This window comes from Marmota flaviventris, chromosome 10 (assembly GCF_047511675.1).
Source record: "Marmota flaviventris isolate mMarFla1 chromosome 10, mMarFla1.hap1, whole genome shotgun sequence".
Lineage (NCBI taxonomy): Eukaryota > Metazoa > Chordata > Mammalia > Rodentia > Sciuridae > Marmota > Marmota flaviventris.
This window is the reverse complement of record NC_092507.1, coordinates 10,269,224-10,286,255: the sequence shown is the minus strand read 5'-3', so window position 1 is coordinate 10,286,255 and position 17,032 is coordinate 10,269,224. Positions and strand designations below refer to the sequence as shown.

The 17,032-nt window shown below is 40.2% G+C and overlaps 1 protein-coding gene across 6 annotated transcripts in view; it reads right to left on the bottom strand.

Moving 5' to 3' along the window:
- The window catches only part of Prdm2 (PR/SET domain 2), a 119,035-nt gene that overhangs the window by 54,058 nt on the left and 47,945 nt on the right, over positions 1-17,032 (bottom strand). For all 6 annotated transcript variants that reach the window (XM_071617360.1, XM_071617361.1, XM_071617358.1 and 3 more), the window contains one exon: positions 12,235-12,361. In XM_071617360.1, the coding sequence (XP_071473461.1) occupies positions 12,235-12,361 (127 nt within the window). The remainder of the gene's footprint in view (positions 1-12,234; positions 12,362-17,032) is intronic.

Sequence of the window (17,032 nt, the reverse complement as noted above, 5' to 3'; positions counted from 1 at the left end):
TTGAGTATTAACCTGGGCCTCAGGTCTTGGTCATCAACTGTGACAAGCACAGAGTATTGTTGACAAGCTTTCATTCTGCTTCTCCTAAAATGCAAGAGTAAGCATTTGAAGATGCTGCATTTTGGCAGAGGTTTATGAAAACAGGAACATTTATGCACACAAACCACCTCATCACTTGGACCTACTATGAAGTGAGGCACTTTCCTTCCAGTGTGACTCTGCAGCAGTGCTGTGGACGGGTCTGATCCCTCCATGGCAGCTCTCAACTGCCATCCAGCCCCACCATGCCCTGTGGCTGTGCCCCTATTAGAACTAAGGACAACCCACATCGCTCCAGAAGGAAAGATCTCAGACTGCTAGATTCTTCATGTGCATGCTGGCTAAAACAGAATTCTGAACTCTGATAGACTCAACACTGCTCAGGCTGTCTTTCAGATCTAAGAAGCGGAAAATGAGCTAAAACACATCCTCATAATTTTTTTTCAATTATAAATTACATTTAAATTAAATTTCAATTTTTTTTCTTACAGATCTCTACCTAAAAATAAAATTCTTCTAAACTACTCAACAATATATCAATATCTCTCCTTGGTTGTGCTCACTTATGTCAGCTTATGATTCCACTTTAACCCAAGCTCCCTATTCTTTCTTTTTTTTTTGGGGGGGGTGGGGGGTGGGCAGAGTACCAAGGTCTGAACTCAGGGGCACTCAACCACTGAGCCACATCCACAGCCCTTTTTTGTATTTTATTTAGAGACAAGGTCTCACTGAGTTGCTTAGCGCCTTGGTGTTGCTTTACATAGAATCAAGGCCAGATACCATTAGGGACATGTACATGTCCAATGAAGACAGTAGGAAGACAGCAAAGAATTCCATCACTCACTAATGTCCCCCTCAATAGATTACTGATGCTTTAATGGTGTAAGTTTTGAGTATATTTCATTCTTAAAGTCCATTACCCATTGATTTCGTTGTTCTAAACAACTGTTTCTTGCTTAATTTTAAAAATTAAACATACTGGGGTTGCCATTAGCAGGTTTTAATCTTTAGAAAGGAGAGTTTGGACCCTTTGAGAATCAGGTTTACCGGAGGCCCCTCTCTCCAGATAGTCACCAATGGACATAAGTAAACAATTTGGTAAACAATGTTGGGGACTCAAGAACCTCTTCTTATCATAGAACCAGGTTGTGAGTTTGCAAGTGTTGTGTTTCAACAGAAGTACACCTTTATGACTGATCCCTGAAAAAGAACCCTAATTTCTTAGAACACTCAAGATGCCACAAGTAATAACCACATTTACTTCCCTAAAACTGGTATCGTCAATTTAATTAGTAATTTCTCCTTAAGAAAACTGGTTCTTTTACACATTGGTTTCTTCATGATTTCACATCCAGAAAGACTGCGAAGAATTCTGTCATATATAACCCTGCAACTGCTCCCACGTGGTTATTACTTTCAAGGTTGATAATGTCTAAGAAAATGTATTTGAAATTCATATAAAATGTCTGGATGAGTAAAATCTGGTTATAACACTAGACTCATAAGTGATATGAACCATATAAAGGTAAGAAAAAAATAAGAAAATTTTAAGCTCCTTATAACAAACAAATAATGAGAGGGGCTTGCTTCTGACCAGGTATATGCAACATATCAAATTCCAAGAGTCCTCTGTTCCACCAACCTGTGTAAGCAGAGGTGTACCGGTTTGGGCAAAAATTAAAACAAGGCAGCTTTAAAGAAAGAAGCAGGTCTCTGAGAAGTTCCTCAGGGTCATGACATGTATAAGCCCTTGACTCTTAATTTGAAACCTACTTCATTCCACATCATCAAAGCAAATCATGAATTTTTTAAAAGAACACGTTAGAAAATGTTGAAACTCTTCATTTGTTTAGAAGCATACTGATAAGCCAAAAGATGGGCAGAAGATGTATAGGATGAATTCTGCCAGAGCCTAAAGGCTAACAGTGCTCACAGCAACCTACAGGGTAGGTCTCATCCCCATTTTATAGACAGGTAAACCAAAGACCAGAACATGTAGAATCATCTATTCAAAGTCATACCATTACTAACTGTAAAGTGGGACTGAAATCTGGCCTCCTCCTAATTCCAAGGCTCTGCTCCAGCACACCACAACAAACGCCTTGCTCTGGGACACACACATCTCCTCGCATTCTGGGTCCAGCTTAGTCTTCTTTCTTCCACCACACACACACACACACACACACCATTTCAAGCTCATTTTAAACAAGTTATACACCTGTGAAATCTGATCCATTTGTACTCAATGTGGAAGCAACAGTGAAGCCCATGTAGCACACTGCCACTCAGCAAAAAAAAAAAAGGTAAGTTTTATTTTCCTTTTTAACATGATTTAGCAAGTAATATGAAAGAAGGGCAATTCCATGTGTTTTTTGACAACTACACATAAGATTTAAAGGACTCCCATCTCTCTAAAATTTAAGAGGATTAGAATTTGCTTAACATTTTCTATACCTACTATAACCATGAATTTATTTTGGTATACAGATAGTAGTAATATTTTCTATCTTGAATTCCTGAATTTACTAATTTTGATGAACTGATAATTATAAATAGATATTAAAGTTAATACTAAAATTTGTATCAAACACTACTATGCTCCACTGAACACAGAAAAGATACTTCCTGTGTTAGTACAATTAAGCAACTGATAAAATATCCACAGACAAGTGGATTTGAAATCTTAGACCCTCCATCAAAAAATTCCAATCAAGATTACCACTATTAATAGTTGGATACTCCTTTTTATAATTTTTTATTTATTCATTGGATGCCAGTGAGAGGGAAACTCTTAATTTGAGCTCCAGTGTTAATCCTACCAAATTTACAATTCCTTACAAAGAAACAGACAAGAAGACTGTTCTGTATTGGAAAGATCACAACAGGGACTTTCACCACTGCAGCACAGCCAGCAGCATAACCTGACTGGATGAACAGAAGACTCAAACCAACCCAACATCCTCAGGCAAAGGAACAAGGCGGCGAGAGACAGTGAAGCTCACCTTCTTCTCTAGGACTTCCACTTAAAGCCGGTAGTCACTTTATTCTACAGAGAAACAGGGACTGATAATCCCATAGGTTAAGAACAAAAATACAGCCAATGGAATCATATAGGTATATTCTATGCCTCAAATTGACAAGAAAATGAAAATTGAACCTGAGAAGCCAAATCAGGACATTTCCCCAAGTCATGTGGTTGTTTATTTTATTTTTTTAATTTTTTTTTTTTTAGAGTGAGAGAGAGAATTTTTTAATATTTATTTTTTAGTTTTCGGTAGACACAACATCTTTGTTTGTATGTGGTGCTGAGGATCGAACCCGAGCCGCACGCATGCCAGGCGAGCGCGCTACCGCTTGAGCCACATCCCAGCCCGATTGTTTACTTTAAACTATAACTGCAGCTTCAAACACTGCACATAATTCCGTTTTGAGGATCTAAACACAGGTGAACAAACCAGTTTTCCTTCATTTTTGTGGCATGTGATGTCTCAGGAAAGCTACAAAAGACTACACCAAGAAGCAGAAAAAGACTGTTAATCACTATAGCTTAAATAGAGGAAAAGAGGAGATTTTAGCCTAAGCAATATTTATTGCTTTTCTTTTTATCCAAAGCAAAACAATCCTTTACAACTATATAGAACTGGTAAGACACAGCTAATTCATTAGGGACGAAACTGGTTTTTGGTCATTCAGACAGTAAACTAATAAGAACATATAAAATTGAAAGTATCAGATTAGCAAGGATTTTAGATGTCATAATCTCGTTTTAGAAACTATGGTATTTTATACAACAAACACATAAAATATCGTTATTTCTTCATTACGATAAATCTTTTGCCTCTAAAACTATTCAAATATTCTTTGTATATAAAAAAATGCTGTAAGCTTTCAATATGTAACATTTAAAATAACTATACCTATCAGCTAATGATTAAAAAACTTTCATCAAAAAATATTTTGAAATTTCAAGATCATGACCACAGACATAAGAATACAGCTAAAATTAATGCTTCAGAACTCTGAGAATTTTCTAGTCTCCTACCTCACAATTCCTCAGAATTTTCTTCTTAAAATATGCACCAAGTTTTAACCTCTTAAGCAACATATTTTAAAACATTTAAGCAAAATTACTTCCTTCTAAGTTTTGGAGAAAAGGGTAGAACAGAAAGGCAATGCTTTAAAAATAAAAACACAGAATTTTGCTTTGCCTACCAATGGCTTGGGGCATGGGATGGGTGTTAACTACTTGCTGAATTTTTAAGAAACAAGCAAATCAAGTACTCTCAGTAAGTTTTAGGCAGAAAAAGTTGTATTACATTTTATTCCCAATTCAAATTTTTTTTTTAAATTTTATGCGTGCACATATATTCTAAAGAATCTATGTGGGATAAACACAGAAGAAATAAACCCCAGCCTCTCCTTAGGAAAATCTGAGAGTGGACAGGAAAGATCAGGGCACTTCTTCCTCCCTTCCTGGTTTCCTTTCACACTCTTCCAGTGGAATGAGCTGAACAGTTAGGAAGGCAACAGCTTCATCAGCAAACAAGACCCTCTCCTAAAGGACAAGACAAATATAAAAAACTATCCCCCACAAATAGACATTTTGGCAAAACAAACAAAACCCTCAAGTCTCCATCTTTGGGTCACATTCTAAAACAGAAACAGGCATGATTTAAATCAGTTTTTATATTAATGTTTAGAATTTATGTTAATTAAAGCATGCTCATGATCCGTAACATTCAGTTTAAGAAAACTTCAACATTTGTATTTTAGCCTTCAGAACAGCCAGTCCTTCTCTGCAAAAGAACAGTGCTGAAGAGGAAGCGCTAAACATCATGGCTCCTTGAACTAACTTTTCAGTCAAACTACACAAGAGCCAGCCCTACAGTCCTGGACTCCAACCCCTCTGCCATCAGCACCAAAAAGGGGATGGAACAAAAGCAAAGCCTTGCTCTGTTATTGTGGTTTCAAAACTGCCACAATATTATAAAACCCTGAAAGAAAATATTCACAAAAAGTAAAAAAATAAATAAATAATAAACCACCAGACTAACAACAGCTACAAAGATAATTTTTTCAAAAAAAGTAGTTTTGCGTTTTTAAAAACTGTCTATTCCTTTGTGCTCCAAGGAATATGTCTATTCAATTCATAAACCACCAAAGCAAAAATAACCAAAGGCATCAGTTCTCATCATAACTTAGCTTTCCTACACCAAAGAGCAATTAATCATCGCCTTGTGATTTAGGATCAAAGTGGGCAATTTTCACTATAGTGAGTAGTGAAAATTCACCCTAGCTAATTAGTAAAGCCAATGAGCACTGCTACTACCATAGGCTGTGCTATATAACTGTCCTACCCAGAACTATTATGCGTCAAACTGGATGTAGGCAAGCAATGTAGAGTACTTAGTGGGCAAGTGTGTAACCCCTCTAAGCGAATTCCCTCTTCTACAAAGGAGAACCATGGTCCCTACTTTGCAGTTATTGGGGAGATTAGTGATGGCATATATGGAGCACCAAACCAGTTGGCTAGAAAACAGAGTTACTAGCCATCATTGTCACCGTCAGTTCAAAGTAGTGATTCAATACATAACAGCATGATATGCAGATTAAGAGTTAAATCATGAGATTCATCCATATAAAAATACATCCAATAAAGGAATTCAACCAAGAACTCTTGCAATCAATGCAACTAGTTCTATACAAGTGGTAAAGAGAAAAATAAGCAAAAAAGATTGGTATTTATCTTTTTTGCTTAGAGAAAACACATTTAACTTTTTTTTCCCCAAATGGCTCTTGTTTCTGTGTCACAACTCCTCTAAACTATTAACATGAATACAACCAAACCTTAGAACTGTTTCTGGCAGCATGTGACATATAAACAGGTAATGGGAATGCCTCCAGAGCGCCATCTCAGGCTATCTGAAACTGCAACTTTCAGTTATCCGCTCAGTTACCAGAGTGCCTACTCAAGTTTAACCTCCAAACTGGTGTTGTTGGGATATTCACCCAATTCCTTCTCTTTAGAGGTGACTTTAAATGTAAAACCACACCCTCCCCTCTGTACTGCTCATAGTAATATTAAGTCCACCTACTATAAGAGGCATCTGTAAGGTGGAACGTGAAACTACTGAGGACAAGGAAACACTGCAGGAATTTTTAAAACAATAAAAAATATGTAATTTAGGAAAAAAAAAAACTGGAGTTTATATTCAAGGAAAGAACAACAAATTGTTGTTGTTTTACTGTCAATTACTAGTATTTTTTTAGAAACCAACTATTTTGAGCTCATTATACAGGTCTTACTATTCTTTAACCTTTTAGAAAACCTAACCATAATCAAACCTTTTTCTGCATTACACAAGTCTCTTCTTTCAATTTACAATGGACAGGAAAACCAGTATAACCACCTAAGAACAGACACCGTGCAGCACAGTTCCTAATACTCTCAATAATGATCTATTAAACAGTTTTTCATTGTGGCATATATTAGGATTTTGCAAATTTTTCCATTAAAATAGTTGAAAAATTTGCAAAAATGCCTTGGGAAATTTTAGTTAATCAACATAATTTCCTTATTAAAAAAAAAGGATGTATATAATCAAAGACACAAAACAAAAATACTGACCAACCTTTTAGCTAGAGAAATTCAATGAGAGCAGAAATAAAATTAGAAATTAAAAAAAAATAACAAAAAAAGTCTAACTCCTACTATTGGAAAAATTAATTAAAATTGTATTAAGCTTTTAAAAATATCCCACACAACAACAGCAGAGAGATCAACCTGATGGGCAGATACCAGAGGTAGGACATCCAATGCTCTGCACCACTCAGCTAGAAAGCAGTGAGCGCTTTGGCGGGAACCCACTCCAGAGAACACAGCCCACCTCAGTCCAACATGACACATCTGCAAGGCATAAAGTAAGCATAGATACAAAGCTACTTCCAACTGCCTCACCACCTGCTCCACCTGCAAACAAGAACTATGAGTGAACGTCTTGTTAGTGAGTGGAGCTACAGGACCCATCTGCCATCATCCTTAGACACCACAGCCATGCTACTGTCACTCAACTTTGGTCAAGGATCCTGAAACAGAGCTGCCAGCTGCTAGGGAAGATCAGCAGACCAATCCACGAAGGCTCACTGTTCTCTGCTTTTACTAAGTGTATCCTCTAACATTGACTTGAAGCAGAAACAGTGCTAAACAGTGCTGTCCCTTTTTCTGCGCTCTGTGTACAAGTAAGCAAAAAGCAGACTGCATATATGAATATGCATGGAACTCCTCCCTGCCAGTTCTGACTCTGACATTCCTTGGCAGAGTGATCCTGAACAAGATCTACAACCTTGAGAAGGGCCCATTCTTCATCTAGAGCTGGTAGGAACTACCTCACAAACACAGGGCTAGTAAGAATACTCATGGAGCACTCAGCACTCTGTGGGGTACACACACCTCTGCCAGGAGGCTCCACATCACCTTCAGAGCCTCCCTCCACATCTGTTTTCCACCTGTTGTTCAGCATTTCCTTCCCTGTGACATCCCATGACCCTCTGAGGGATAACTTATGTGTTGCTCTTTCCTTCTTCCCCTCCTCTCCTTCCCTCTCAAGAACCTTCCCAGGAAGCTCCTTTTATCACTCCCCTCCCCAAGACTCCTGTTGAGACACATCAACCACAACCCCAAGTGTGAACTGCACTTGGTTACAATGACACAGCTCCACACTGCAGGTGTCTAGTGCTGGATACAGCCATCTCTCCAACCCAGCCACTTATATGGTACTTGGCAGAAAAATTTGAATTATAATCGAGTTTTATAATTCAAAACACTCATGTGGGTTTCTACATGAGCAGAAATGCTATTAGAACACCAAGCTGGACTTGTTCCTGGAGCCCTCAGACTCTAGAACTTCCTATGTCCTTTATGTCACAGCAACAGAAAGGCTCCCAATTCCCCATCAACAGCTGCACTGCAGCTTACTCACTCTCTACCCCTGGTGCTGACATAACTAAGTGTCTCACTCACTTGTGGCCTGTGATCCCCTCACTTGGGTCTTCTGCTGTGATTCCACACCCAGAATTGCACCTGACACAAGCCTGACCAAGACCTGTTAAGGAGCTGGAGGGACCTGCAGACACCGCCAACTTCTGTGACTGCTCACAGTGCCCAGCCTCCTCTGCACATCCCCATCCCACCACCCTTTCTAAAGGAGGCCTCCCTGGGCAATCCCGCCCCAAATGCCTTTTTTCTCTTCTGAATGTCACCAATCCTTACCGCCTATGCTCTAGACCAGCAATTTCTTTTTAGGCTGCCTGGAACTAAGTTCTCTTTGCATACGGAGTTTTTACCTTCCTAGACTCACTACAGGTCTCCTTTAGAGGCTTCGATTATTCAGCACCTTTGAGCAAGGATTTCAAATACATGCAATTTCAAAATACCCGAGTGACTTCACAGTACCAAGGTTTTCCATTTGAGCTACTCTACAGACAAATGAAATATTTTCTTTTTAAGCTAATCTTAATTTAAGTGCTTTATAGTAACTAAAAGTCACTGTTGATACACTCAGGGCTATTTAAGGTTTTTATGAAGGGTTATATGACCCTTTTAAGTGATCTTAAGGAACTACACCTGAAAGCCCAATAGTGAAGAAGACAAGTTTATAACAAAACTAGCAATGAATTGTCTTTTTCACCATTAGGCCTATGAAGTACAAAACTTCTTGCACTATTAAAAACACTTCTTTCCTTCTAATTTGCTAGGAACAGTGAAGTCAGTAGATGAGAACTGGCCTCTAGGAGGGGAGGGTCAGCAAAGCCAGACTCCAGTTCCAGCATGGGGAAGACCATGGAGAAGAGACCTGGGACTTATGGTTCATAAATACTCACCGATTAAAGGAGTTGCAAACTGAGTAGTTTCTTGGCAAAAAGCATGCCAGCCACCCTGAGACATGGCATTTACAGTTACCAAGACCCCGCATGCTTCACAAAGTTCATTCCCTTCCACTATCTCGCAAGCCATTGAGGACAGCCTTGTGAGGTTAGATAGTGTAAGTAACATCACTATTCTGACATCCATTTTTAAGCCCTGGGGAGAACTGCACCACACCTAATAGAAATCTAGTGTCCACATTTCTATTTCCTTCCATCAAACCCATCTGTGGAAAGCCACTGTTGTTTCTTCCAGACAGAAGGACCTCTATCACGTACGGATCTCACACAGCCAAGCGAGAGCAGGCAACACACGCCACTGCACTTCAGAAGTGTGTGCACCAAGAGCCCTGGCTTGTTACTAACAGGCAAATTTAATCTCTCATTTCTTATAGTCATAAATAGGAGCAGGACAGAGATCAAGAAGATGACAGAAACTTGTAAATGTGGCCTTTACTATACTACTTTATAGATTATAATCTTCCTATGGTTCACACTTGGAAAGCCTGAACCCCAACACCACCCCCTCCCTGACAAGAAACTTCTCACATTTAACCTTACAGGGCTACTCAGACATGAATAAAGTCAAACAGAAATGTGAAGCTGAGAATCCAAAATAAATCCAAGTCAAAAATGCCTGGTGTATGTACTTCTGTAGCCCATGGCAGAACTGCATGCTCTTTGGTCAGAGACAATATCAACTGTGTTCTCACAGCACTGTGTTCTTTCCTTCTCTACACAATGTTTGTATGAGTCTTTGTTTGACAATCAAGGAATATTTATTGAGGGCCTACTACCTGTCAACCAACCATTTAGGCGCTGATCAGTGACTTAGTGATGTGCTACTGTCCCCCCACCAGCCTGGACTGTAGGCACCAAGGGAAGACTTACTGCTGCCTTTTTGATCAGTGTGCTATGCAACCTAACCGAGTGCCTGGCACATGGCAGGGACTTAATAAACATTAGTTGAATGTGAGAGAGGAGAGAGGAGAGAGAAGGAGCCAGTTTGTGTGTGTAAAGGCATTAGGGCTTTTCAACTGCCCAAACAGGCCTTACCATCCACCAGAAATCTGATGACTTCTGAAAGGCCCACATGCCATGCACAGCTGTAGGCACAGCAGCTGTCATGCAAAGCAGCCAAGGTCCAGAACTAGGAAGAAGAATTCAGCCCTTTGTTTCTCTCTGCCTTTCTCATAACCAAAATGAGGTTAGACCCAATGTCAATCTTACTGTCAGCTGTATGTCTTCAACATCTGGCTTTCAGAAATACTAAGGTAACATTATCTCTGAGTAAAATTTGCACTGATTCACTCTATGACATCACTGCCTGAAAAGATATTATTTAAATGTCTGAGGTCACACATAGGCCTAAATAGAACTGAGTTAATATAAAAAGCTCTCCATTTCAGGTCTTTGCAAGCTATAAATTAGCTTTCAGAGTATTTAATTTAAAAATAAAAAAAAGGTTTGACTCATTATTTAAACTCTCCAAACTTTTAGGTCACAGACAGCAACCAGACCTCTTTTATGAGTAAGCTGTCCAAAGCAGATGGTACGCTCCAAGCCTGAGCTTCATGCTAGTCCTTTAATTAAAACCTAGGATTCAGTGGGTTATATGCTTCTCACAGTAGTTATGTGAACAATAATGGGATAAGAAAAAATACCAACTATTTAGCTCAATACGAAAAACAACAATCTAGGCATGAAATATATAAATTCATCTATCAACTAATAAAACAAACAGTTTACATTCAGGTTTTTCCTCTATATCCAATTAAATGGACACAACAATAAAAGATAAATAAGAAAGCAAAAGAGTAGTGAAATACATTCTGAAAATGCACAAACTATGCCAAACAGAAAAGCCTTAGGGTGAGGTTGCTATTAAGCTACGAATGTTTAAATACATAAATATGCTAAGTAGCACAGTAATGAGTCCCCACTTCCCAATCTCCAGCCCATACAAATCACAACTCTTGTGGAAAGGCTGATAACATAAATTATAAATAAAATACATACTAACTAAAGGAGCAAATAAAATTTTGTGAAGAGTTTGCCAACAATCAAGCACTAAGCTTAATATCAAAAAAATCCCAATACATGGTTAAAACAATTAAAATAAGACCTGGAATTTTCTAAACTCCGATCATCTGATTCAGAATCAAAGTATTTAATGACCTTCAGTGTAGTCAGCACAAGGCCCACCAACTAGCCGGCCCTTAGGGAATTAGTTATGTTTCCATTATGCGGCGAAATACAAAGAACGAGTAATTGAAAAATCAGAATGGTCTTCTTGCCTACATTTTTAAAATATTAATTTTAAAATCTTCCAAAAGCAAGTACTTTATGCTTTTATTTACAGCTGGACTTCATACTTTGCAATGTTCTGGACAAAGAACAGATTCATTTGTTGGGATGATTACAAAAAGTTACTTAAGACCTAAGATAGGCTAATAATAATAATGTACTTGTATTAATTTTAAAAAATAAGTAAACAAAAACAAAACAAAACAAACAACAAAAAAAAAAACTACCAGACCGTGCCTTGGCACATATTCAAACTGGGCTCTATAAAAGACTCCCAAATTCACACTAAAATTCTTCATTTAAAAAAAAATTCCAACAACGTATCAGCATGCCAGCTGGAAATATGATATAGCCGACCAAACTATTTTCCTACCCAGAAATTTAACCCCCCTTTGTAAATGCGACTACACTTTACCTTTTGTTCAAAAACATCATAAATCATAAAACTATGAGAAGTGACTCAAAACGACAAAGCAGCAACCGCCCCCCCCCAACTTGCACGCCGCCCGCAGCATCCTTCGGGGAGTCCCTGCCCTCCGGGCCCGGCCTCTCCCCTCCCGGCCGGCGCTTCCCTCCCCCCTCGCTGTCTCCTCCCGGTCTCTCCGCTGTCCGCGGAGCGGGCTGTCAGCCGCGGCCGGAAGGCGGAGGCCGCCCGTCGAGCGCGGCGCGGCCCGACTCTGACGTCCGCCGGGCAGAGCCCGCACCCGGCCGCGCCGCGCACTTTCGCCGCGCGAGCGCTCAGGCACAAGTTAGCAAACAGCCCGAGCGGCAGCCGCCGTGATTCAGCAGCGGGGCCGGCGGTGATCGCGGGCCGGCCGGGCCGAGTCCGAAAAAGGTCACCAAGACACCGCGGGCGCCGCGCCCGGCCCGCGATCCAACCCGCGACCCGGCCGGCGGCAGCGAGACGGCTGCTGCTTGCGGGCCGGGCGAGGGCAGCCAGCCGGCCGGCCGGCCGGCAGGTCCTACCTTTCCGGCTCTTGGGGGAGCTCCGCTTGCTCCGGGCGCTGGCTCGCTCTTCCTCAATCGCAGCTGCTATCTCGGGGTTGTCTTCCCCATTGTACCAGACCAGGAGCTCCTCGCCCGGCGCGATTGGCTGTGGGGAGAGAAGAGACAAGCGCCGGGCCAATCAGAGAAGAGGTTGTTGGCAGAGGCGGGGCAACGCCGCGGCGGGCGGGAGCGGCACGCCGATGGCAAACAGCTGTCGGGCGGGCGCGCCTCCGGCCGCGCGCGCTGAGGTGGGGCGGGGGAGGTGGCTCCACGAAGGAGGGGGCGCTTCCGGGAGGAGGAGCTCACGGCCGCGCGCGAGGAAGGGGCACGGCCAGGAGGAGGAGTCTATAAAACGGCCGCGCGCAGAGGTTCCTATGCTGGGAGGCGAACGTGGCCGCGCGCGCGGGGCTCCTACCGAGGAGGAGGGGTTCACGGCCGCGCGCCCTGCCAAGAGGAGGCTCCCTCGGTCACGCGCAAGGGGCTCCGCAGGTGAGAGAAGCCCAGGGCCCAGGGCCACAGGCTGGATGGAAGATAGACCTGCCGCGGATCGCGGAGGCTCTCACTCAATCCCCAGGCGCTTCCACATCTTTCTGCTCCAGTCCCCGAATCCCCCACGCGAAGAGAAGACACAACACGGAACCTCTTTCCGCACAAAATCCAAGTGAATGAGAAATTTAAAGCACAATTAACAAGCAGGTGGCAGCACATGATTCTGATTCCAAAAGCAAGCGAAGCCTGGTGTCGCGCTGCAAGTCTACCCCTGCCCCGCTGCTCACGTCGCAGAAAGCTAAGAGGAGGCAGCGCAGGACCGTGCGCCGCTCTCCTCGGGTCAGCGAAAGGGAATTACGACTTTTAAACAGAACGAAAGCCTACAAATACCACCCAGGTATAATGTTCCTAAAACTCAGAATTCTTCACGGTCAGTGTGACTGGGAGAGCAAGGACACACCAGTAGATTACACCTATAAGACCCTAGCGGCGCGGGGGTGCTGAGTGGAGAGATGAGCCTCTAAACAGAACTGAGGAAAAGAGCTTCTTGGTTTCTCTCTCAGGGACTGACCTGATCAAAAAGTTGCAAGAATAACAATGCAGGTAAAATTCCATCTGAAACCCACTGAATAAATAAGAATTCATGACTCAATACTAACATAAATGACTGAACAAGTAGATACATACAAAGGAAAATTCTTCCTTAAAGTCCATCACAAGGGATCATAGTGAAAAGAGAGAATCAGAAACTGCCCCTTGGCAATGTTCGTTGTAACAACTGATTCAGGGAAGACTCACCAATGGTGAAAGTTTAAGGAGTAGCACAATTTGCATAGGCTCAAAATATCTCCTAACAAAATATCTATTAATTACAAGGGGGAAATTGTGTTTTCCTAATGTGACAAATGAATATCACATACCTCTTGGAAGGATACACAAAGAACATGACATATTGCTTTTGGGAAGATTTATGCCCAAAAGACGTAAATGGAATTTAATCATGATGAAACCAAAGACATTCTATAAAATAGCCATTTCTCCTTGAAACTGAAAAGTTAGCAAAGACTAAGGTATTGTCCAAGCTAAGGAAACTTGATATGATAACTGAATACAACAGTATTCTTACAATGAAAACAAGTAGAACAGTTGACAACATTTGAGTCAGGAGGACGGATTAAGATATTGTCTCAATGCTAGCTTCCTGATTTTGATCATTGCACTATGGTTATGTAAGAGAATAATCTAGGTATTTTGTTTTGCTTTGTCTTTTTTTTTTTAAGGGGAGGGAAATTCCATCTAAGATGTCAACAAATAACTCCTCACGCGAATATAACTTCTAGTATAGATAAAGTCCTTAAAAACAAGTTACTATTAAAAAAGATAGTGCACTCATAATCAAGTGGTATTCATCCCAGGAATGCAAGGTTAGTTCAATATACAGAAATTGATAAACATAATTCATCACATCAATAGACTTAAAGAATCATATGCTTATCTCGAAAGATGCAGAAAAAGCATGACAAAATACAGCAGCCATTCATGCTCAAAACACTAGAAAAGCCAGGGATAGCAGGAATATACCTCAACATTGTAAAAGCTATATATTTAAACCTAAAGCCAACATCATTCTAAATGGAGAAAAATTGAAAACCTTCCCTCTAAAAACTAGACAAAGATGCCCTCTTTCACCATTTCTATTCAACATAGTCCTTGAAAGTCTAGCCAGAGCAATTAGACAGAAGAAAGAAATTAAAAGGATAATAAAAGGAAAAGAAGAACTCAGACTATCCCTATTTGCCAAAGACATGATTCTATATTTAGAAAACCCAAAAAACTCCACCAGAAAACTTATTAACGAATTCAGCAAAGTAGCAGGACATAAAATTAAAACCAAAAATCAAATTGCATTCCAATACATCAGTGATGAATCAACTGAAATGAAAGGGAAATTAGAAAAACTATCCCATTCACAATAGCCTCAAAAAAATAAAACATTTGAGACAATCTAACAAAAGAGATGAAATACCTCTACAATGAAAATTACAGATCACTAAAGAAATTGAAGAAAACCCTGGAAGATGGGAAGATCTCCCACATTCCTGAATAGGCAGAATTAATACTATCAAAATGGCCAGACTACCAGAAGCACTATATAGATTCAATGCAATTCCTATTAAAATTCCAATGACATTCTTTATAGAAATAGAAAAAGCAGTCACGAAATTCATTTGGGAAAATAAGAGGCCCAGAATAGCCAGAGCAATCCTTAGTGAGAAAAGCAAAGCAGGAGGCATCACAATAGCAGACCTTAAGTTATAATACAGAGTAACAAAAACATGGTATTGGCACCAAAATAGACATGAAGACCAATGGTACAAAACAGAAGACACAGAGACAAACCCACATAAATACAGTTACATCATGTTAGACAAAGGTGCCATAAACATACATTGGAGAAAAGACAGCCTATTTCAACAAATGGTGCTGAGGAAACTGGAAATTCATATAACAAAATGAAATTAAACCCCTCTCACCCTGCATAAAACAAAACTCAAAGTGAATCAAGGACCAAACTCAACTCAAAGTGAATCAAGGCATTAATTAGACCAGAGACACCCCACCCACTAGAAGAAAAAGTAGGCCCAAATCTTCATCATGTCGGCTTAGGAACTGACTTCCTTAACAAGACTCCTAAAGCACAAGAAGTAAAATCAATAAATGGATCCAGGCGAGGTGGCACACACCCGTAATCTCAGTGGCTTAGGAGGCTGAGCCAGGAGGATTGTGAGTTCAAAGCCAGCCTCAGCAACAGTGAGGTGTTAAGCAACTCAGTGAGACCCTGTCTCTAAATAAAATACAAAATAGAGCTGGGGATGTGGCTCAGTGGCCAAGTGCCCCTGAGTTCAATACCTGGTACCAAAAAAAAAAAAATCTCCAGGATAGATAAAGAACTCAAAAAACTTAACAACAACAACAACAAAAAAAAAACACATAGAAAAATCAATAAATGGGCAAAGGAACTGAACAGACACTTCACAGAAGAAACAAATATATGAAATATCGGTCAACAAATATGTGAAAAAACGTTCAACAATTCTAGCAATTAGAGAAATGCAAATTAAAATTAATTCACTGGCATTCCATTCACTCTAGTCAGAATGGGAATTATCAAGAATATGAGTAATGAGAGCTGGGGCTCAGTGGCAGAGCGCTTACCTAGCATGTGTGAGGCACTGGGTTCAATCCTCAGCATCTCATAAGAAGATAAATAAATAAAGTAAAATAAAGGTATTGTGTCCATCTACAACTAAAAAAATTAATAAAAAAAATACAAGTAATGATAAATGTTAGTGAGGATGTGAGGAAAAGCGTACACTCATACATTGCTGATTGGACTGCAAATTGATGCAACCGCTCTGAAAAGCAGTATGGAGATTCCTCAAAAACCATGAAATGGAACCACCATTTGATCCAGTTATCTATCCCACTCCTTGGCATATACCCAAAGGATTTAAAATCAGCATACTATAGTGACACTGCCACATCCATGTTTATAGCAGCTCAATTCACAATAGCTAAACCATGGAACCAACCTAGGTGCCCTTCAATAGATGAATGAGTTTAGAAAATGTGGTATATATACACAATGGAATATTACTGAGTCATAAAGAAGAATGAAATTATGGCATTTGTCAGTAAATGGAGACTACCATGATAAGTGAAATAAGTCAATTCCAAAAAAACAAAGGCCAAATATTCCTTCTGATACACAGATGCTAACTCACAATGAGGGGTGGGGATAGAAGTTCACTGGATTAGACAAAGGGGAATAAAGGGAAGGAAAGGGAGGGAGGAGAGGAATAGGAAAGACAAAAGTAGGATGAATCAGACATGACTTTCTTATGTTCATATATGAACATACAACCAGCGTAACTCCATATCATGTACAAACACAAGAATGGAAATTTATACTCCATGTATGTATATCAAAATATATTCTGTCATGAATAACTAAAAAGAAAACAAGGAAATGTTACTTTGTTGCATTCTCCACAGAATTCTGTTTATATAGTTCAAATTTCAAAATAGTCTAAATTCTTCAAAATATAAGAACCAGCCACTGTTTCTTTGGCTCCCCCAAGAATGGCTTAAAATCTGCCACTTTCTTATCTTTGAATCAATATATTGTGTGAGGCACTGGCAGTGTTCACTTTTCTTTTTTCATGAATCAGTTAAACCTAAACCAAAAAATCTAATTTAATAATCACAAATGCCTTTGGGCACCCTA